Consider the following 22,500-nt stretch of genomic DNA (forward strand, 5'->3'; position numbering starts at 1 on the left):
GGGGGGGGGGGGTAAACAAAGCCGGATAGCAAAAAGTCCCTATTAATTTTGGGCGCCAAACACTATTTCTGTACGCTATATTTAAAAACTATCTAGATATAAGTTCTACAACTATTCGTACTTCATGCTGAGAGAGACACAAACAGGAAAATTCACGACAAGGAATACATGCTACATATGGAGAATTAACAATAATATTGGGAATTAACCAAATTAAATGTGGGGATTATAAGAAGGTACTTAGAATTATCACATTATGTAATAAACCATTGACATGCAGTCAGATTACTTCTCGATCCCTACAACAAGACACTGATAGCAAAATAACAAATCTATCAATCATTAATTAGGTCGTTTTTAAGGACAAGCGGGCTTTACCCAAAAATGCTGTTTTGAGAAAATCGATGTTAAAGTTCTGGGATTCTTATTCAGTCTCTTTAAAAGACAAGGAGAGTTTTCTCTATTACAAAACAAATATACACATCAATGAAACCAAACTTCTCCTATAGGTAGGGCAATGCCCACTTTGGTATAGGTCAAGATTTCTGGAAATCCCCGAAATCTGGGTAAGCCCGCTTGTCCTTAAAAGCGACCTAAAAGAAGGTAAGGACAAAAACAACTCAACTATGCTATGAAGAAGCATGCACTTTCATATTATATATTATCGACATAACTATGAAAGCTAAAACCAAAACGCCTCATCCAAATTGTCAAAACAAAGCGGTTAACACGCTCTTTTTAAGGCAGTACATTTTTTAGATGAGACAATACTATTATGTTTACGTTTAGTTACGGCAGATGAACATGCTTAAACGCATTGACTATTTGTATCAGGCCCTACAACTACAATCCCGAACCAGTACTACAAAGAATATAATTTTTTATCTAGTTCTGGGATGAGGAAAGGTATAGATATCTGCCTACCTCTCTCAGGTTTTTCATCATCTTTTCTTGTATCTTCTGGTTTTCCTTTGCTTTTTCTAATTGCTGCTTCAGAGTCTCAATTTCTCTTTTGTGGGAATCTTCCTCAGAAGACCTGAAATTAAAAACATACTTTTCAAAGAACAGTTGCAATGCAGAATAAACTTTGTGAATGATATAGTGCTTGATCCTGGAGTCCTTTAATGTAAGGCATCCATTATATCAATGACAATAACGGGTGGTGAAAATAATTGACAATGACCATAACATTTTAGATATATTTTTATATGATGTTTCCTTAGAATATTCAAGTCTCTTTTTTTTCTACTATACAACGGTAATGATGATAATAATAGTAGTGAGAAGAAGCAGAAGCAGAAGAAGCAGAAGAAGAAGAAGAAGAAGAAGAAGAAGAAGAAGAAGAAGAAGAAGAAGAAGAAGAAGAAGAAGAAGAAGAAGAAGAAGAAGAAGAAGAAGAAGAAGAAGAAGAAGAAGAAGAAGAAGAAGAAGAAGAAGAAGAAGAAGAAGAAGAAGAAGAAGAAGAAGAAGAAGAAGAAGAAGAAGAAGAAGAAGAAGAAGATATCATCAAGTTCCTGATGAAGCCCAAGGGGTAAAATATAGAAGTATTTCTCAAATCTTAACACAATTTTCAAAACTCTATCTTAGTCTCTTTGTGTTTTTTCCCTACTGTTCAACAACAATGATGATGAGGACACAGATGGACGAAGACAACAACGATCACACCTGCTTATCCTGTTTTTCATCGAGGACGATTGCTTGAGCTGTGCCCTAGCCTCCCCCAGTTCACTGGTGAGTTTGCTGATCTGCTCGTCCGCCCTCTTCTTGCTGCCCTCCATCAGTGACATTTGACCCTGCAGGAGCGTCACTTGTTTCTGCATGGCGTCTCGCTCTTTTCGAAGTTTGATCAGCTCCTGCTTCTCTGTAAACACGATGACAGTTCCAAACGGAATACATGTGAGTCAAGTTATGAAGTAAATATAATTTGGTTATCTAATGATCTCCTTCTATAGTTGCAAAACCCATGAAACATACAGAAGGGCGTGGATATGAACTATATGAAAGCAATAACTCTTACTTCTTTAAACACATGATTCTATCAAAACAAGACAAGAACATTAACTCAGAGATTTCGTGCCAGCCACATGTCACAGAGTTGACATTCATTTTTAGATAGCAGGCCATAAAGACATATGGTGGAAGATGACACTGATAAAGTGTTGCCATTTATACATTAACTTCCTCTTTTAACTGAACCTTGCAAAAGTTAAAATAACAATTTCTAATTAATTTTCTGAGTCAAAGTGTCTCAGGTAGTTTCAACCTATATGTTTTAAAACACCTTAATACAATCTGTATTTCCAAATTTAAAAATAATACACTATCCCTGAGAAAAAAATATTACTGTTTGTGCTCATGTTTATCAAGCTGACTAAGAACTAGAGTAAAAAAAAGAGTAAGAAAACTTCATGATACATAAAAAGTTGTTACCTTTGGCTGCCACTTCTCCGTCATGTCCATAGTTGATGACAAATCTCTGATGTTTGGCATCTAGTAGGCCGTACTCATGCTTTAGATTGTTGTTCTCAGACTGAAGCCGTATGTTCTCTTCTTGCAACCTGAGGATCAGAATATTGTGTCCTTGTCAGTGTTGCTGTTGCAGCTGTTGAAGTTTAGGGCTTACTGGACACTTTGTGTGTAAATTTTAAAAAGGGTAATTTGGCCAGCTTCCTTGACACCGGACATAAATTTAGAACACACTCAGGTTCAAACCACGAACTTACCTTATTAATAACTAATTTCTACGCTGTGGCCTACCATGACTGGCTTTTAAGTCTAAATAGTGCTTCTATTTAATGTAGAAAAATATTTTCTAAGAGTTTGTTTATTCAATCAACAACGTGAGTAGGCCTATAATTATGATGTTTCCTTGGTAAAATAGTAATTGACATGCACTTAAAATATTCCAAAGCTAAAACAATATTAATATGTGGTTTCTATTTCAAATTAAGTCTTAGCACTTGAACTAAAAACACAGCTGCGAGGTTTACGTTATTCCGCATTCCTTAAACTGAAAATATATGACAAACGATAAATAAAACCAAGGGCTGATACATACTTGCCGGATTCCGTCTTACTCGGTGTCTTCCCCATGGCATGTTTCATTTTTGAGTTTTCCTGAAGAAGAGGATAGGAGATGTTCTACTATTTACTGTTTACACAATGATTTAGACAGACAAAACAAAAAGTCGCCAAAATAATCTGTTTTTCTTAGAAACTAAAGACTCATCACCTGACGTGTCAACTGGCTACTAAAAAAAAAAGCTTCGACTTTCTTAACGGTATGGAAATGCTCATGTGGGGGTTCAAAATTTACTGATCATACTAGTCAAAGCATTTTGTATCAAGAATATTTTTGTAATTAGCAGCCTGAAGGTGGGAAGAAACTAGACAATGTCACATATCCAAAATGTCCTGATTAACGTGGGAAATCAGCACCTGTGCACTAACAGAAAGATCTGCACAGCACCCACCATCCTCCAAATATCTAATAACATGCTCACAGAACTAAAAAAAACTCCAAAAAGAAAAAAAACCCCTTTAAATTAAATGAAGGCAAGTTTAAGAATCCAGAAATCTGTAACGTACAGCTTGTTGTATTATTAATACAGACTTCTGTGTCATGTTCTGTGATGGAGGAGATAGAGACTGAAATAAAGGGAAAAAAATAATTACCATTTTCTGCTATTCTCTTACATAAACTGGATCTTCTTGTAGGAACAAAATTAAACTGACATTGCTTCTGAATTTGTAAGAAAAAAATTGATTGAGTCAGAGAGAAACAAAGTACTACATGTATAATCTTTTATTGTTGAAATGTGGACGAAAGGTTTTTTAAAACTAGGAGGTGACAAGCTGCACACTCCAACCAGCAACAACATGAAGTTTGTAAAACCAGGGGGTAGGACTATAGTTACAGATGGCAAGTTATATACTGTTTTAGTCAACATCTTATGTCCTTATGTTAAGTGACAATCTCTCGAAGTCCAACCCCTAGTCCACGCCGTGGGAGATGGAAACCAGACAAAGTAGGGGATAGCTGGGTCTGGGTGAAGTACGGTGTGACTTTATGTCACTGAGGCGTTACGCTAGCCGTGAAGGCCGACCCAGGTCACCCTGAAACGTTGCTGGCCAACGAGGCTCTGGTGAAACAGCGACTGGCTTAGCAGGCCGGCAGTGGATATTAATATTGCTCAAGAAAATAAAAAGAGACACAATAAAGGTAAGTTAAGTGACAATAGTCTTTGTGGCTAATAAATTCCAGTATATAGCAGTTGCAGTAAGCGTAATAAGGAAATTATCGATGAACAACCGTGCACTGCTGCATTAAGGTAACAGGGTGAGTTGTGCAAGTGAGATCTGTGATAATCTCTCTTTATATTACACCCCATGTGTCTTACATCCTTTAAAAAGTGGGCGTCAGAGTGGTGAACCTACTTATGTTCCATCCATTCATAACTTATGTAATTTGAAACTAAATCTCGGATTTAAAACTCTTCACCTGGTTGACCATGTCCAGTTTGAGACTCATGGCCTCATTGACCTCCCTCAGTTGCCTGTTGGCGTCCCGTATCTCCTCCATCTTTTTCTCCAGTACCTCCAGGCTTGGGTTCTTGTACTCTTTATCGGCCTGTATAAGCAAAGAGGAGTGAAGTTGTAGAACAAGTAAAATATGGTAATTTACAACAGTGATCGCCTTGTTTCAAAGGTACAATCTAAGTTAATGAAAGTTTAAAAACAAAAATAAAGGAGCAGACCCCACCATAGTAGAGACAAAACTTGTATTGTACATTCAAAAGACGATTTAGTGAATAATATGTTTTGTGCAAATAAATCATATTAAAACATCGCTGCATTAAAAAAGCACAGATCTCTCTCTCTCTCTCTCTCTCTCTCTCTCTCTCTCTCTCTCTCTCTCTCTCTCTCTCTCTGTGTATGAGTCTGTGCATAAAGATTTATATATGTATATATTATCTTTCTCTTCGTGATAGCTATCGCTATTGACATTGTTATGAGTAAAGACAGCATTACTTCATTAATAGTAATTACAGCTAGCACAAACAAAACAAAACAAAAATGTAAACATCACGTTACTCACAAGGGCTTCTTCTTTTTGATCCATCAACATATCTCTCGACTTCTCAAGCTCTAACGCTCTTTTCCTGAAAAAAAAATTACAATATTAGGAAATTTATGTTTAATAACAAACATTACTGGACAATATTAGGCCTATCATTATTCTTAAAAAGATAAGAGGGGAAAACATACAACCTGAGGTAAGCATACACTGATTGCTCTGATTTTCAACACTATTAGATGACTGTAAAGGACAAAGAAAACAACTAATCAAAATATTTCATCCAATTAAGGATAGAGGAATTATAACTAACTAGATAATGACATATTTACCGTAAACTCTCATTTTCATTGCGAAGCTGGTCCATTTTGACACTGAGCTGTTCAAGCTCACCCAGCTTCTCCAGACTATCTTCAGACTGAAACAAAGTGTTGATAAGTAAGATCATTCACTGTATCACCAGCATGCTGACTAATTGTACAATTTAAAAAATATAATAGTCTTGTTCAATTGCAAGTCATACTCAAACATAAATTTAATTCAGGTGTAAACAATATTAACTCTTACAATAGACTTCAAACCCCATCTCTAAGGTAATGATAAATAATATTTTCCTGATTTATTGAGTTTGGTGTACATGTATTTGCCTTTTAAATGTAAGCCACAATTGAGGACGTGTCTTTTGACAGAGATTATAAGTATGGCTGACAAGTCATATCAAGACAGATTAATAAGCATTCTTATTTTACTTTAACAAATCAAACAGTAAAGTATAAGTTAAAACAACAGGTCTTTTGAATGAGACCTTTTCAGACTACCAGTAATTCTTATTCAGAATGGAAACAATTCATTTGCAGTTTCGAAAAGAAAAGAAATAAAAATAATAATAACAATAAAATGCCACCATCACTCAATCATGAGAAGCCTCAAACTTTTGTTGAACAATAAATGTTCAGCTTTGACAAGCTTTACCATCTTCAGCATCTTTTATTAATTCAATTTTTGACTACATTAGTAGGAACATTGTTTTGAATCAATTTTCATAATGCATATATCGCTCACCACCAAAAGTATATATTATGATAATTCATTTGTTAATCATACCTCCTAAATCACCAAAAAGTTCCTATAAGTTTATAATGCAGTCACAATGGATAGAATCATGTTAGAAAGTGATTTACAAACATGGCTCTTTTTCTCCTACAGCTCAAAATGTGTACATTCAAAAATGTTTTTTTTTCACAAGAAAAGCGCAAGAAGAAGGAGCTACTTTGATGCCTCAGACATGGTTAAGTTTAAAGAGAAAAACATTTCTTGCAAATACGTATGAATGTACAGACACAATATAGGGCTGAATACATTCCACATGACTGAGACTATCACATGCACAAGAACAATAGAAGTCCAATTAAACACTAACAAGGATAATGGAATAATTTAACCAAACAGTTTTGAAAAATAAATTCTTCTTTAAAAAAATGTTCTTGAAAGAACACCCAAAAAAGGCTGACATAGTCAAGACAGTTGTGAACATTAAACGTTACAAATTTTGTAGTCCAGTGTCATAAAAACCAGACAAATGAAAATAAAAAGAACTACTTTAAGAGGAACTGTTAGAAAGACTAAGCTCCGAAAGGGACATGCTATGCAGGAGAAGAACAAATAAGACACATCCAATCCCTTCCATCTTTTTATGGGTGTGATTTGTGCTCATTACCCTCAACTCTAGAGTAGTCATTTTTTATGAACAACTTATAGGAAGAAAAAATAACAAGAATTTACCAGTTTATACACAGATAGTGGTGATTATATTTCACTAGCGCCTATGCTAGATACGTGTAAAGTGTCTTTTCTGAACATTTGTGACTGCCAATACTCTTCTCTAAATTGATTTTATAAACAAATTTCAATCGATGACAGGCAAAAAGACTGAGACATGCAAATCATACTTAAATTTCTAGCATGTACATAAACAGATTACCAGAGTGTCATCATGCAGATAAAAACAGGACAGTCATGCAGCAGGCAATGTTTTCCATCATACTTACAACTGTGCCTTTTTCTTTCAATTTGCTCAGCAAGAACATTTCATATTTCTTTACCCATTTGTGTTTCGAAAAATGACTTTCATTTTCAATGAACATACCTTTATGACACAGGCGCAACATTTTAACAAGTCTTTGAGAACACGAACCCATCACAAAAAAACCCATATACATGACCTACCTAGCCATGATTATTTGAAAAAATTAATGGGTACGAGAATCGTAAAAGAAAAAACAATGTATATCATCTTCTCACTTTTACAGAATGAGACCTCATGTTGAGAATCAGGTGTAAATACAACCATACAATGACTCGTTCAAATTTTGTTTAATTATAATTAAGTATAAGACCAGAGGAAAGTGAAAAATAAAACCCAAACTGTAGTATCAATATGTAAACACACATAAAATTATTTTTAAATTCAATATTTGATTTAATTTCATCCTTTTTCTTGTACAAGACTCATACTCCATACTCCAAGGAAAGCAGTTCAGCAAAGTTAATAGAATGAAACCGTGATAATGTTTTCATAGAGAATCATATCTACAAAATGACAGAAAAACAGATCATTTTCAAAAGGACAAACGTAGCTCATCTACTCTGGCTGTGTGATGCTCTTGCGTCACACTGACATGTTCTATTACCTGAACTGGTAGAATCTTATTAACATCTCCATGAATACTTGCAGCAGGTGCTTGTGTTTCATGTTCCAAGAATGTTTCCCAGAACTCAAAATCGTCATATAAATTCAAGTATTTCAAAACAAAGTTCTCTGTGTCCTCCGATATCTCAGAATTAAAAGCAATGGTTTCAAACACATCTTCATCTTCATCATTATTCTTTTCATATTTGTCACACATAAAGTTAAACACGGTGTCTTTGGCTGAATCAAAGGAAACATGTTTACATGTCTGATCCCTTCCTGTTACACTCATTGGCTTCACAGCATCATCAAGGATGTCACTTGCACACTTCACCCTGTCACTACTGTTTGCAATGAGCCTCTCTACATTTCCAAGAACACTGTTGCAGGATATCTTTGTCTTTGCAGAACTAGCACAGTTGGAAACTGAATCTGTTCCATACGACTCACCATCACTGGTGCCGGTATCTGATCTTTGCATGTCAATTTTTCTTTCAAGGTCTTCATTTGTGTCCTCCTCAAGAGGAATTCTTCTAGAAGCAGCATCTTCCCATGATGCAGGCATATGATTCATGTTTGCTGCTATAGCTTTTCCATCAGTTCCTTTGTTCAAAAGACATGACTTAGTACGCTTCACAAACTCAACTTCCCTGGTAACAGAGATTTCTTCTGACTTGCAGCTCTCGGTTACTTCCACACATGAGCAGTTAGAAGACAGATTCCCATTACAACTCCTCACAGGTTCTTGGTGATTTGTGACTGAAACTCTAGAGTTATATGGGTTGAGAGACAGGGCATTTCTTTGACACTGACAACAAGATAGTTTGCTTACATTTTTGGTCAACACATGCTTTTGTGTCTCCAAGAGCTTCATCATTTGTTCATTCTCAGCTTTTTCCTGAAGCAATCGGCGGTTTTCCTCCCTCAACCTGGGATAAAAAGTAAAAAACAATGAGGTGAACATTACTTTGCACCACCCAGCACCACTCTCCAGTATGAAGTAACAGTAGAACTTGTATGTGCGTATGTGCATAATATGTACGTATGTGTGTATGTGTGTAAGTATGTGTGTATGTGTGTGTGGTGCATGCGTGCATGAATATGGGTGTGCCCGAGTATGTAACACTATGGGCCTTTAAAATTGATTTGTAAATCTATAATATGTATCACGTTAAGTGCATAGAGCATTGAATAAGTGGATATGCGCTATATAAATGCAATCCATTATTATTATTATTATTAGAAATAAAACATTTGGGAGAAAATACTGATGCTGTTGAGTATTTGGAACTTTTAATCTTTGCTCAACCTATGGCTTAAAAAAACTATACACAGTACTCACCTTCCTGCCTCTTCATCCCTGTCAGAAAACAATTCACTTTTGTCCTTAAGAACTCTCATTTCTTGCCTCAGCCCTGAAATCTGAGTTGGAAAGAAATTTTGAAATCATATATCTTATAACATTGCATTTGAAAAAAAAATCACAGTGCGAAGCTGCCTTATCAGTACTTCAAGCAAAGAACTAATAAGAATTTCTAAAAAACAACAAAAGAACACAAAATGCTAGAGTGTGTGTATTGCACTTATACTTCATTGTATCATATTGTATTGTATGACTTCAATTCCCTTCTCCACACACTGTGAATAGCATTGATGCGGGACCTCCAGTCCAAAAAATAACTCTGACAGGGCCAAGTCAAGAGGATGGGGCACCATGAACACTTCTCAAATAACTTGAGCTCAAAACTTCCTGTACAAGCTTCAAGCCAGAGTCATCTGTCTCAAAGTTTTGCATGTCTGGACTGGACGGAAACTAAAAGCTTCAACTCAAAAAGGACAAATTTAGAGGTTTATTTTCTAACTTAAACATCATCTATTAAAAATCCTGAAGTGCGCAAAACTCAAACACAATAGCCACCCTGTTTGTGCTGTACTAGTACGCCACTATTTTTGTTAATAAAATCCTGAAACAGAAGAATATGAAAGATGTAGTTTATATGTGCATGTAGGTTCAAGAATTTGTATATATTACTTAAGACATATCATCACACCTTAACACTTAGCACATTATTGGCAGATTGAAAAATGAAATACAGCCTTCTGCAATATTTTTATAAGACATTGAAGACAATAGAGATAAAGTTTAAAGCTTTTAGAACAAGAAACTCAAACAAGGAACAATATTAAATCCACCTGAAATTTTAAATAAGGTGAAAAATCTGATTTCCAACTCACCGTGTCTTCCAGTTCATGACATCGGTCTGTGAAATTTTGCAGTTCTGACTCTTTTCTGGACACGGAGGCTGTGAGACGCTCACAGGTGTTCTTCCACGTGTCAATCTCTGAGTGCTGTAGAGCTGTCCCTTCTCTAAGTCCTTCATTGGCCTTGTTTAATTTCTGTGTTGAAAGACATTTACAAAATTAGAGCAGTCATTATAATCCTATAACATTACAGGGTTTCCAAGAACAGGCTTTTAACTAAACTGACATAAACTATTTATTTCCTAAAAAAGTTCCCTCACTTAGTCCTCTAATGGAAAAAGAGTTCAATTTAGTTTTAGTAGGAGTCGTAAGGCACTTGCTATAAAAAAGAGTCATTTAAGTGCCAAAGAATAAATGTGCTACTAGAGAGTACCGTGCAAAGAAAATAAGGAGGAAAAAGATGATAGATATTATTTCATAAGAAAAAAGGAACAAACTACACCAGAGCATTGTCCTTTCACCCACATGGAAAAATAAGTGCTCACATTACCAAAATGTAACTGAATGTTAGCAGTTCTATTATCGTTTCGCTAAGAGAAGGATCTAAACTCAAAGCATAAATTAAAGGAAACAGGAACATACTTTTCTTCTTTCAACTTTTACAAAACAAAAACAAAGTAACATGACTCACAGCTTCTAGCTCCTCTACTTTGTTCTCCGATTCCATGCGCTCAAACTTGGCTTGCTTGAGTTCATTCTGATGAATACAGTCAACAAGATGATAAGGGGATTATAGAAACAAGAACATACCTGTATGAGAAAGGAGCATGGGAGTTCATTTAGTTTTTTCCATCATCTTCTTATACTCATTCAGAAGTTTTTAGAGAAGATTTGCACATGCTAGAGTTTATCATACAATAATATTGTTTAATATTGTTTAGTAACTTCCTGAACCACATTGCTAATGATAATACTCTGTTCAACCCCTAACAAATAATGCCCACAGTCCCTTTTGAGGTTACATTAAGCCTCCCAGGTCCTTGGGCCTTCGAAAGACTTCAAAACAACGAGACAAAGTCTGAGGTAACTAACAGATTGATAGCAATATAATCACTTTGTGACAACAGATGTACATTAATATAAACAGGAATCAACCCTCACCAATTGCTCTTAGCCATAGAATCCTTTGTATTAGGCTATATAAACAGAAGTGGTCACACAGTGTTATACAATTTATTCTTCTCTGCAAACAACATCATTCTTGTCAGCAAAATAAAAATTATAACATAAAGGGGAAGTTATTAGAGAATGTAAGGGGAGTATTTTACTACTAGTGGAGTTACTAACCCTGAGTTTGTGAATCATTTCATCCTGATGTTCATGCTCTCTCTTCTCGTCATAAGTCCTACTATTCAGAGTCTATGGGAAAAAACAAAAAAATCTCCCATGAGTAAAATACTGGGAAAAAAATGTATTATACATTATAAGAGTTTTATAGTGACAAATATATGGCAATTCCCTTGAAACCAAAGCCAGTTCAAATTCCTTGACCATAAAACAGTAGGCCTATCACTAACCAACAACAGGATAGAGACAAATAAAATAAAGTAAATCATATTCATGAGAGCTTAAACATTTTTCTAACATGTTTCAATAGATGGATAAGCAGCCTCTTTGCCTAATGCTTGATCCTTAAACAAGTCTCCTGTTTCCTTTGACGTCTAATATGTACTGGCTTCACAGATTTCTCTACGATTGTGAAAGGACACAGACACTACTACAGTCAAAATTGTCTAAGATGGTCACCCATCGTTAAAGAGAATATAGTGGCCGACTTTAACGGGTGGATGTATTACACAGGTGGGAAGACGCCATTTGTACAGATGATTGTTTTATATAGGTTCAGGTGGCTGTTAGAGCAGGTTCGATTGAATTGTAAGAACTTGGAGAGAACATAACAATCTGCTATAAATGATGAAAGAAAATTGTTACTATCCTATTTTGGGGGGAAGAAGGGGAGGCTTTGTTTGGGGTGTCATAATTTGGCTATAGTATGCAAAGTGTTTCACAATCATTTGCTTAAAATTTGCACCTTCAAATACATTCTAAGCATGAGTCTGGGATTCACCTACTTTAAACAATGTGAACTGAACTTGAACAAATATTCCCTTGTTATGCTATCCAATGCTATTTCCCATTTTTACACATTAAGTCAACTTCAGAGGCAGGCAGGACTCAAAATATGCAGAATGGAAGTCATAAAAAATGTGACAACAGCAGACTTGCGCAATAATAACACCTCATATTCTAATGCCAGAGAATAGAACTTTTAAATGTTTACTCCAAGACATGTATATTACCACCACCACCACTTCACCAGAAACTAAAAAGTTAACAAAGCACGAAAGGAGCCAAACCGTCCAACAGGGAAAAAAATAATAAAAGTAATGAAATTGATAATAAAAATAAGCCTAAAAATAATAGATCTAAGAATAAAGATAATAATGATGATAATAATAATAATAATAATAATGATTATAATTATAATAATAAAAACAAAAATGATAACAATTATAATAATAAATAATAATAATTGCATTTATATAGCGCATATCCACGCTCTACAGCATGCCCTACGCGCTTTACAACTATTAATGGGAAGGTACAAATCAACACAAAGAGACGTCCGCAACAAAAGAAACTGAAAAGGAAAGAAAAAGACCATGTGTACCTGGTTCAACCTGTCCACCTCCCCCTGCAGCCTCCGTCTCTCCTGTTCCGCCAGATCCTGCTGGGACTGCCAGATGGACTTGCTGTTCTCCAACACGGACACCTGCTCCAGCGCATTCTCGTAGAATCCTTTGACAGAGGACAGTTCAGAGCTCAACTGCTCACTTACCTAGTAAAAGGTTAACATATATTAATATCATGTTATGGAGATAAACATTTCAAAATGTTATAGTAGAGGTTTTACGGTGCTCGCAACTGCATAAGGTCAAATATGAGTGCTAGAAGATTAGAGGTGCTATAAGAGAGTAACAAACATAAAAAAAGAAGAAGGGGAGATAAGGACGATAGATGTTTCACAAGAAAAAAGAAGCAAACCACACCAGAGCACCTGCCAATCACCCGCTTTTCAACATGTGACAGCCGTCAATTAATCAAAGGAAACAATATGTTGCCTGATGGAAACTGTAGATAAGCCTGAAAGAAACGCATCCCAGCAGTGGAATCAACCCACCCAGAGTTAATATCTATTCAGTGCAGGCATCACATTTCAGGATTTGTTTCAGTACAAAATGACACAAAGAATGTAAACCAAATGACACACAGAAAGTGAAAAATCATGTCTGTAATCTCCATTTACCAATCCTACCTACTACAGTGACACACTTAAAAACTTCCATTGTGCAACAGTAGGAAAAGTACTTCTAAAAGCATACTTATCCATAATTTCAGAAACATCGGACAAATCTCATTTGTCATTCTCAATTTTTTTTTAAATTGTTAATGAGCATATGAAACATTGCAAGAAAAAAAGTAAGCAGTTCAAAACCATTATTCTCACTTTTTTCACTGACGCCAGCTCTCTGGTGAGTTCTTTCATTCCCTGCTCAGTTTTGCTATCCGAAGCTCTGCCTTGAGATCTGTGACTTGTTTGTTCATTCAACTGATCCTCAAGATTTAGTGTTGCCTGAAACATTGACAACACTCCAGATAATGACTGACATAAAAGGGTGTTATAAAGGATAAATAAAAAGATATTTTAAAAAATGTGTCACATCAACGAGCAAAATAAATGTCATCACAGTCATTTGGCATCCACTTGATTATCTACCTGGCCAATAAATAAATCAATTATAAAAGCAAATCTGAAATTTAAATGAGAACGTTTTTAGACGGATCTATGAAATGAAAAAGGGACACAGCATCAAATAGACCCTCATTTATAAAGTCAAATATAGTCATCTGCCTACAATAGCATGAATATTGTACACTCTAAAACGCTTACTCTCATCATTTTTTCCTTGTCCAGCACCATCTGTTGTATTTTGCTGCTCATCTCCAGCTTCTCAGAGAACAGACGGTCCCTGTCAGCACTTGTGGCAGACAGCCTTGCCTTGAGGTCTGTGATTGTGTCCTGGTAACTCTCTACCTGACGTGCAGTACGAGACTTGTCCTACATGAAAGAAACAATTCTAGGTTCAGTTTTCTGAAAGATACATCAAATCTTTATATGTACTTCGGCTGTCCATCGATATCAATGATGACTAAAGCAGTGTGCAAGATACTTTGCCTGGGCAGTAGACATAGAGGAAGTAGATCGCCCTCATACTACTTCACTCTCTTCAGGTCTTAATTTCCTTGAAATGCACCCAAGGAGAACCCCAGTCAAATTTGTAATCAAGACAAGTATAATGGTGGGTTTTTTTTACTATTTACAGGTATAGATATTCTTTGTGGTAGGGAAATTTTTTTAATGCGAGTTCAAATATGAAGTTAGCTCAATATTTAGATATAAGAAACATTTTAATTGATCCAAACAAAGCACATCCACACTTCAGATTGATTTGCACGTTTAGAAAAAAGATGAGGAAAGGGATGCGTTCAAATTGTAGATGTTGACACACACAACTTTTGAGGTTTTATGAAGATCACTTAAGTTTGCTAACATTATGCAACTGTTACTAAAACCTTTTTTTTTTATAATTGTGGTACATAACCATCACAGCATCATCGTCCAAAAATTCGCACTACCATGTGAGCCAGGCATACCTCTGAAGAGACTTTATATGATGAGGACAAGCGCTCATTCTCATCTTTGACAGCTTGAAGAAGACTCCGAAGTTCAATCATCTGCCCAGCCATTTCTTGTACCTTTCTTGTCAAAGCTTGGTTATCCTGGGTATAAAATAGTAATAGATTATAAAGATGAATGTATTTATCACTTCCTAAAAATCATATGTGAACGAAAACTACACTAAGCATATAAATCCCAGGGTAGTAAGGTACTCAAAATAAGCTAATGATTTTAAATCGTCCAAGATACCTGAGCTGATGAAGTGTACAGACTTCTTGACAAGAATTGACTCCAGAATTCACATTATCATTATGCATGATATTCATGACCATTAAAGTATATTGAGACTTGCAGTAATATACAGTTATCATGATCCAAGTCATCAACATACATACAATCTATGGAAAGTACCACATAAACAGTGCGAAAGTGTTACCTCCTTCATCCTGAGGGAGTCAGCTTTCAAGTTCCTGTTGTCCTCATCCAGAGCACCAAACCTAGTCTTAGTGAGACCAAATGCATCTTTCATCAAGTGAATCTCAGCCTGAAGTTTTTCTTTCTCCTGTTTCCAAAGCAAAACAAGACGGTAAATGTATATAATATATATCAAATACAAATCTGGTAAACTGTACGCATCCAGGTTTTGTACAGGAGTGTATGGGCATGTGAGTGTAATGTGGGTGTAACTGTGTGAGTCTTTGTGTTTAACGGACAGGATGTGAATTTCAATGCGATGTAAATTACAATTAATGTTGCACAAGACACTGAGCTTATACTCAAACTGAGACTCCCTACAGTAGGCCCTACATCCACCCTACCTTGTAAATAATAAAAGCATGCAAAATAATATGACTAATGTACTCGTAGGTACTACAGACATTAAGCCATACCAGGCTTGGAAAATAAATCCAGTCAAGGACACTCAATGTTAAACAATTAAATCAACAAAATTACATCAACTGGGACTGGTTTTGGTGCAGAAAGCTAGAACGTCCTTTAAAATTCCCAACTGCCAAGCCTGCGACAGTCCTGGGGAAATCAGGACAGGTTGGCAAGTCTACTGTACAGACAACAACAGATAGTGAGAGAGACTGCAAAAAGTGAACTGAACAGACCTCAATGAATAGTGAGCGTAGACTTTGTTATACTATCCAAGATTGGAAACTCCTGACATAATTCCAATTAACTATGGAGAGCACCATTAATTTTGACTCTATGTGGTACCAAATGAAAGGAAAGAGGGGAAAGCTGCAAACTGAAAACTACATTGAGATCTATTGCGTTTTACCCCTCATTTGCGAATTTGTGGAGCACACCAACGCAGCAAAGTTTTTAATGGGGAGCAAAGAGTGGCAGCCGTGATGTGCCCAGTCTAGTATTTGATAGTGAGTGAGGGAGAGGCACAACAAACCTGCTGCAGTTTAGTGTTCTCCTCCTCCAGCAGAGACAGGGCAGCAGTGGTGTGGTCCAACATACTCACTCTTTTGTCATTTTCACACTCTGTGCTCCGGTGCTGTGTCTTCAGCGTTTTTAACTGGTAATCTAAGGCACTGATTCTAGAGGAGAGATAAAAATAAAATAAAATAAGTTGATTGTACTTGAAGATACATACTTTTAGATGATGAAAGGCTTGAGAACAAATTTTAATTAAAAAGGGGAGTTTGAGACGGTCTGTTGCTTAACAATATCATTTCCTCTTGATAAACTATACAATCCTGAAACTGTTAAGTGTGTCAGTTAAAACAAAATAAGAGAAGCTTGCAAATTCCTCCATTTCTTAGCATTTGCAGGTTTTATGTACTTGTTACAAATTAGAAATATGAGATAACCGTGGAGGAGGTACAAAGAGTCTGCTTTTAGGAATAGTAGGCCTATTTAGATGTTTAAGGTTAATTAGTGAACATAGAAGTGAGTCAGCATATACTGCATACGTGTGTGTGTGTGTGTGTGTGTGTGTGTGTGTGTGTGGAAGTGCATGCATCCTTGTATATTTTTGAGTGCGTGAATGAATGCCTGTTAAGCGATAAAGGAGACAACGAGGAGACATACTTATATATTTAAAATACTAAACTTTGAATGCTGACAATTTACTCAAGTAAACTGGCCATGTGGACATAGTTAAACTAAAAGGTGGCTAACAAAACATCTCAGGTCACACTGCTTGTGATTTTAACTTGAAACTTAGACAAAATAATTGTGATAAGAGAGACCAACCTGTCTTGCATTTCTTCTCGGAGCCGAAGGTTCTCCATCTGCAGTCGCTGCTTCTCCTCTTCTGCTGTCTCCAACTGACAGATCTTTTTACGGTAGTCCTGTCAACAGAACAAAAAGAAAGCATATATTATAGTCATGGCATCTAGAATCATTATCTTGTTTAGAATCTTTTTCTTTAATACAGAAAACTATGCAGAACAAGTTTAGCCTACTAATTTTAACAGTCTCAGCATGAGTCTCTTATTATTGATAAAACTTGCTACTTCCTATGTTATTGCTATTTTGTCATTATCTTGTTTAAGGAAGAATCCCTTATCAAAAATAACACAAACACAAAAAACAACTGTCTTTTCTTTTTTTTTCTTTTCTTTCCCACTTTAAATAGCATTTAGAATTACAGGGTGAATTTTTTCCACTTCATTTCTCTGATCCAACAGCCATGTGAATTTTAACCTTTCGGCCAGTCGATAACCCAAAGAATTTATTGGTTTTTAATCAGCTGTGTTTTTTGTCGCTGTAGAGAGTGTTTCTGACATTGGGGAGCTTGGCAGGTTTGCACTTTGCACTTCACACGTCGCTAAGTGCAGGATATATAAAAGATGCAAATGCAACAGGCAATAGAAATGTCAAACTTGCGCTTTCCAAAGTAGGATCACAAATACACAAGCAGAAAACATGTAGTTTATGAGCCTAAATGAAAGCTGATGTGGTTTTTTTGTAGAATACAAAATGCAACAGAATGTCACAAGTCTTCAGCAAGCTGTTCAACTGTTGTAAGCCCAGAAAGTACACATTTTTGGGAAAGAGAGAAAACTCTTTCAATTCTTTTCTGATTGTACCTACGTAATATGTCATTTCTAATTTTTTTGGGTCAACATTTAGAATTTGAATTTTGACCAATTTTTTAATGAGTATTTGCAACCCAAGATTAATAAACTTAAAAAACAAATGAATTCAAAATGTTAGGCTTAGGACATCTGAACAGCTGGCCAACGATATTTGTGAGGCATCATGGTGAAATCAGGCGCTCGTCAAAATAAAGAAATCAAAGTAAAAGGCATTTTTCCACCAGTTTGGAAATTTTATCAAAATTTTGTTTTTTGGTTAAACACCTTTTACATTCATATGAAAACACATTTCTCTGTGAGCTTCACTAAAAATCTTTCTTTACAGGCACAAAATATAATGTCCAGTTTTCAAGGACTCTTAAGCTATTGAAGTTACCAAACTTTGGCTGCCATTTCCTCATTAATTTAATTACTGAAACCAGGCTACCCCACCCTCTTCAATCGCAAATATCTCGACTTCTATTCAAGCTAGATAGATATTTTTTCCATTGAAAGCAAGGCAAATGAATAAGCTTTTAGATGATATGTATACCTCTACAAGCCCAAAAATTGATGAGCACCTTGTTCCACTACGTCTTGACACATTTTATCGAACATACCCTCTCTTTAAATTTCAAATCCTCAACAAGAGTATTGTTCTCCTTGGCAGAGTTTTCTATCTTAGTCACCCTCTCTGTCTGCAGTTCCAGAGTTGACTGTGCTTCCTTGAGCTTGTGTACCAGCACATTGCGCCGACTCTCACTGTCCTCTGGGAATATTGCAAGACAAGAGACTGTGAACTTCATCACAACATCACCCTCAACACTGTACAGGCAATGGCAAAGGAAGGAAGGTCAGATGGAGGAATAGAAGAAAGTTCAGAAATGGAAACGTAGTTTTGAAATACAATAATTAGTTTAATAAAAAGTACAAGAAGAAGTGGAAAAGAAGAATGATATAAACAGGAACCCACAGGGAGCACGAGGCAGGGGTAGGTCACGGGAAACATGGAGGAGATGTGTGGAAAGTGACATGAGAGAGATGAAGCTCACTTGGAACGAGCTAGGAAGGATGGCCCAGGACAGAGATAAATGGAAGGAGCTTGTATGTGGCCTATACCCTGCCAGGGGTGAAAAGCATTGATGATGACGATGATGATGATAACATTTGTACATTGGATCTCAACTTCTGAATGCTCAAGGAGTTTTAAAGCAAAGTTCACATGAAAATGCATACTTTTTCATACATGTAAAATACAAGAACAAACACCTCTCTCTCTCTCTGTCTCTCTCTGTCTCCCTCTCTCTCTCCCCTCCCCATCCCTCCCTCCCTCTCTTTCCCCCTCCCCTCTCTCTCTCCCTCTCTCTCTCTCTTTCTCCCTCTCTCCGTCCATCCCACCCTCCCTCCCTCTCTCTCCCTCTCTCACTCTCTCTCTCTCTCTCTCTCTCTCTCTCTCTCTCTCTCCCTCTCTCCCCCCTCTCACCCATTCCCTCTCTCTCTGACCACACAGTACACTGTAATCTAAGTTAAGATCAGCCGTACCCAGAGCATGCTGCAGCTCCCTGACAGATCTGTCGATGGCGTCTGTGCTCCGCAGGCTGGTGGTGCCGGGTAACGACATGGTGTCTCCGTTGAAGGAACTGTTTAGACGTGACATAGACCGCGACCGGCTCAGTCTGGGCGTGATGCTGGACCGGATGTCCTCCGAGGTGAGGAAACCGTTTCTGGCTTTCAGAGACCTGTTAAAAAAATCAGAATACGTGTAATAGCTGCAATGGCTGATGTATGTTTACTAAATTACATGTGTTCCAAGACTGACTTTGGAGAAAGAAATATTATATTATTATGTTATGAAAACAGTTCAAACGTGCATTATCAGGTCTGAAATGTTGTGTCCCTGCTCAATACATTCGCATAGTGAATAGCTTGGGATGACTTTGACGTCCCTCTGAGAGATACAAGCACTATGCATGCTTCCCGGGAAGCTGAGAATGTTTCTGAGTGTTCTATGGTCTACTGGGGTAATAATGTAGTGTATAGCGCATTGAGCTTGCTTTCGAATGGGGACATGCGCTATACAAATGCTATTTATTATTATTATTTATTATTTAAAGCCCACCTCCAAAGAGACCAAGCTAATACGAAAAAAGATCAACAACCCCCCCCCCCCCCAAAAAAAAAACACCAAAAAAAACAACAACAACAAACAAAACAAAAAACAAACGAACAACAAACCACAATGACTTTTTTTTTTAAAACGTGGAAGAGTTATTATCCTTTGTCAATGTCGCTCACACAACCTCCATTCCAGAAAGGTAGCAATTTACAAAACGTGGCGCATATAGGCGTCGTTTACTTAATTAGAGAAGAATGTACTGATAAGCTTAGACTTCATTAAACAGAGCACAAACTCAAAAGAAAAAATATAATGCTCAAGGCCAATTTGAGACCAAGAGTATTTATGTAAATATTGCAGCAGCATAATATTCCATACAAGCTTTCTCAGATCCCTGAATCAAAGTCTTACACCCCCCCTCCCCTTTCTCAACCCCTCTTCCTCCCGCCCACCCTAATCTATAATAATATATCGAACTGTACAGACATTAGCCATAAGTATACACTAGACAACTTCTGCAATTTTGCAGATCAACCCTAGCGCCACAATACATGTGACTAAATCAGTAGTGCAGAGTGGTGTATCAAAAATTACTACGCTTTGAAGATACCATGAAACACATCTTAAGCAACCATCAACCCAAACATGAACTTTCTTAAAAGATGACATGAAAAAAACCCACCAGCCAAAACTGTTACTCTGCACATTGATTTTCAGATACAATAATTTTGTTTCAAAACCAAAGTGCAAGAAGTTTACCGTAGTGATTTAGGCCTGTTCTGGACTGAATCGCAAATTTACGCTGACCCTCTGAGGGGGGGGGGGGGTAGTAATCACTGACCAATACAAGAGCACGTATAAAGGAACATACTTCTGAATAGCGAAATCCGATAGCATAACATAGTTTAGTTTTATTGTGCCATCCACAAAACGATGCATTATTCAGGGGAACGGAAAATCAGATGTTACAATAGTCCTAGGGAGATAAGAGGGAGGAAGCCAATTCAGGTCGGGTTTTGGGTTGGGTTTTTTTAGGTGTTTTTTTTTTAATTGTGTTTGCGACATGCAGTTTTTCCAAACACAATGCACACTCTTTTCCTTCGACACGCATGAAGTTTCTTCATTAATCGGACATCAATCCCTGTAAAAAAAAAACAGTATGTAATTCGCTCCCTACAAAAAAAAAACAACAGCTCCCTGAATTACGCTCCTTCAAAGAATAGCCGTATTTTGTTTCTTCAAAATAATAATAATACTTTTCCAAAATTCAGTACAAAAAGGTTATTGAAACAAAGCACAAATTCACCATAAATCTGCACTCACCCAAAGCCACTATCAGAGTCCAACAGTGGGAGCGAGCGATCATGGAGGGCTTTCACAGGTCCACGAGAGCTGATCCTCGGCGTCGGACCTTCATAGAGTCCGGAGTGGTGCATCACCCCATCTAAGCTGTTGTTCAGGGTCCGCGCTTTGCTCTCGTCCTGAGGAATTCATAATTCAGATCGATGTGTATTAGAAAAAGACAACAACAAAAACTCCCGTTTGGGAACAGGCAGCATGTTTTGCTGAAAGGAACCACTCACAAACACAAATATGCACACACACACACACACACACACACACACACACACACACACACACACACACATACACACACACACACACACACACACACACACACATACACATACACCCCCACACACAAACACACACATACACATGCACCCCCAACACACACACACACACACACACACACACACACACACACACACACACGAGAGAGCCTGGGCTGGTCTTGACAGACAAGGTAGAAGCCGGCATCCTGAGATTGATTATCTAAATTGCGTCGACAGGGCCGTAAAACACACAACATAAAAACGAAACAAAAAATAAAAAATAAATAAAACCGACACACACACACACACACACACACACATACATACACACACACACACACACACACACACACACACACATACACACTCACTTACGCACACACAAACACACACACACACACACACACACACACACACACACACTAGCATTCATGTTAAGTTTCCATCAAGCTACTACAACACCTTAGTGAGCTCGTACTAAGTAATAAAAGAAATACTCATCATTCATCACAATCACTAAGCAGCTCCTCAACACACCAACCGCTTCCATTACCGAAGTGCGCAATTAAATCCACGAGCATCATGTTCATACACCTTTCGAGTTAACAAACAGCTATCCTAGAATTACCCGGTTCTATCTGCTCCGTACCTAAGTTTGAGAAATTCGATATTAAAAAAATGTTGAGCTTCACAACATGTCAAGCTTTCCGAAAGGAAAACTTTCAATAATGGTATATTGATAACGACTCCGAATAATCTTTCGATTTTGATAGAGCAGATAGAACATATGTTGGTTTCTGACCTCGTGGTCTTAGTAACTCAAAACAGCAAAAATGTCTGATAGAACTTTGTAGTTCTAAGGTAGCCAAATGTCTGAAAATATTTTTGTAAAACGTAACCTAACAGCATACAACCACGAAGGTAATTAAACGTACTACTTGTTACGTCCGGATGGGTA

General features: G+C 37.0%; 1 protein-coding gene across 1 annotated transcript in view; it reads right to left on the minus strand.

Moving 5' to 3' along the window:
* The window catches only part of LOC101861775 (myosin-9), a gene marked incomplete at its 3' end in the record, with an annotated part of 74,355 nt that overhangs the window by 12,501 nt on the left and 39,354 nt on the right, over positions 1-22,500 (minus strand). The window contains 22 exon segments of the mRNA XM_035971467.1: positions 925-1,126; positions 1,666-1,861; positions 2,431-2,558; positions 3,059-3,117; positions 4,502-4,630; positions 5,099-5,162; positions 5,410-5,495; positions 8,599-8,695; positions 9,109-9,188; positions 10,002-10,163; positions 10,660-10,725; positions 11,316-11,387; positions 12,700-12,867; positions 13,537-13,662; positions 13,981-14,148; positions 14,745-14,870; positions 15,206-15,331; positions 16,181-16,325; positions 16,984-17,081; positions 18,431-18,579; positions 19,353-19,549; positions 21,250-21,407. Coding sequence (XP_035827360.1) covers positions 925-1,126; positions 1,666-1,861; positions 2,431-2,558; positions 3,059-3,117; positions 4,502-4,630; positions 5,099-5,162; positions 5,410-5,495; positions 8,599-8,695; positions 9,109-9,188; positions 10,002-10,163; positions 10,660-10,725; positions 11,316-11,387; positions 12,700-12,867; positions 13,537-13,662; positions 13,981-14,148; positions 14,745-14,870; positions 15,206-15,331; positions 16,181-16,325; positions 16,984-17,081; positions 18,431-18,579; positions 19,353-19,549; positions 21,250-21,407 — 2,802 coding nt within the window.

Source organism: Aplysia californica, unplaced genomic scaffold, assembly GCF_000002075.1.
Source record: "Aplysia californica isolate F4 #8 unplaced genomic scaffold, AplCal3.0 scaffold00001, whole genome shotgun sequence".
Classification (NCBI taxonomy): domain Eukaryota; kingdom Metazoa; phylum Mollusca; class Gastropoda; order Aplysiida; family Aplysiidae; genus Aplysia; species Aplysia californica.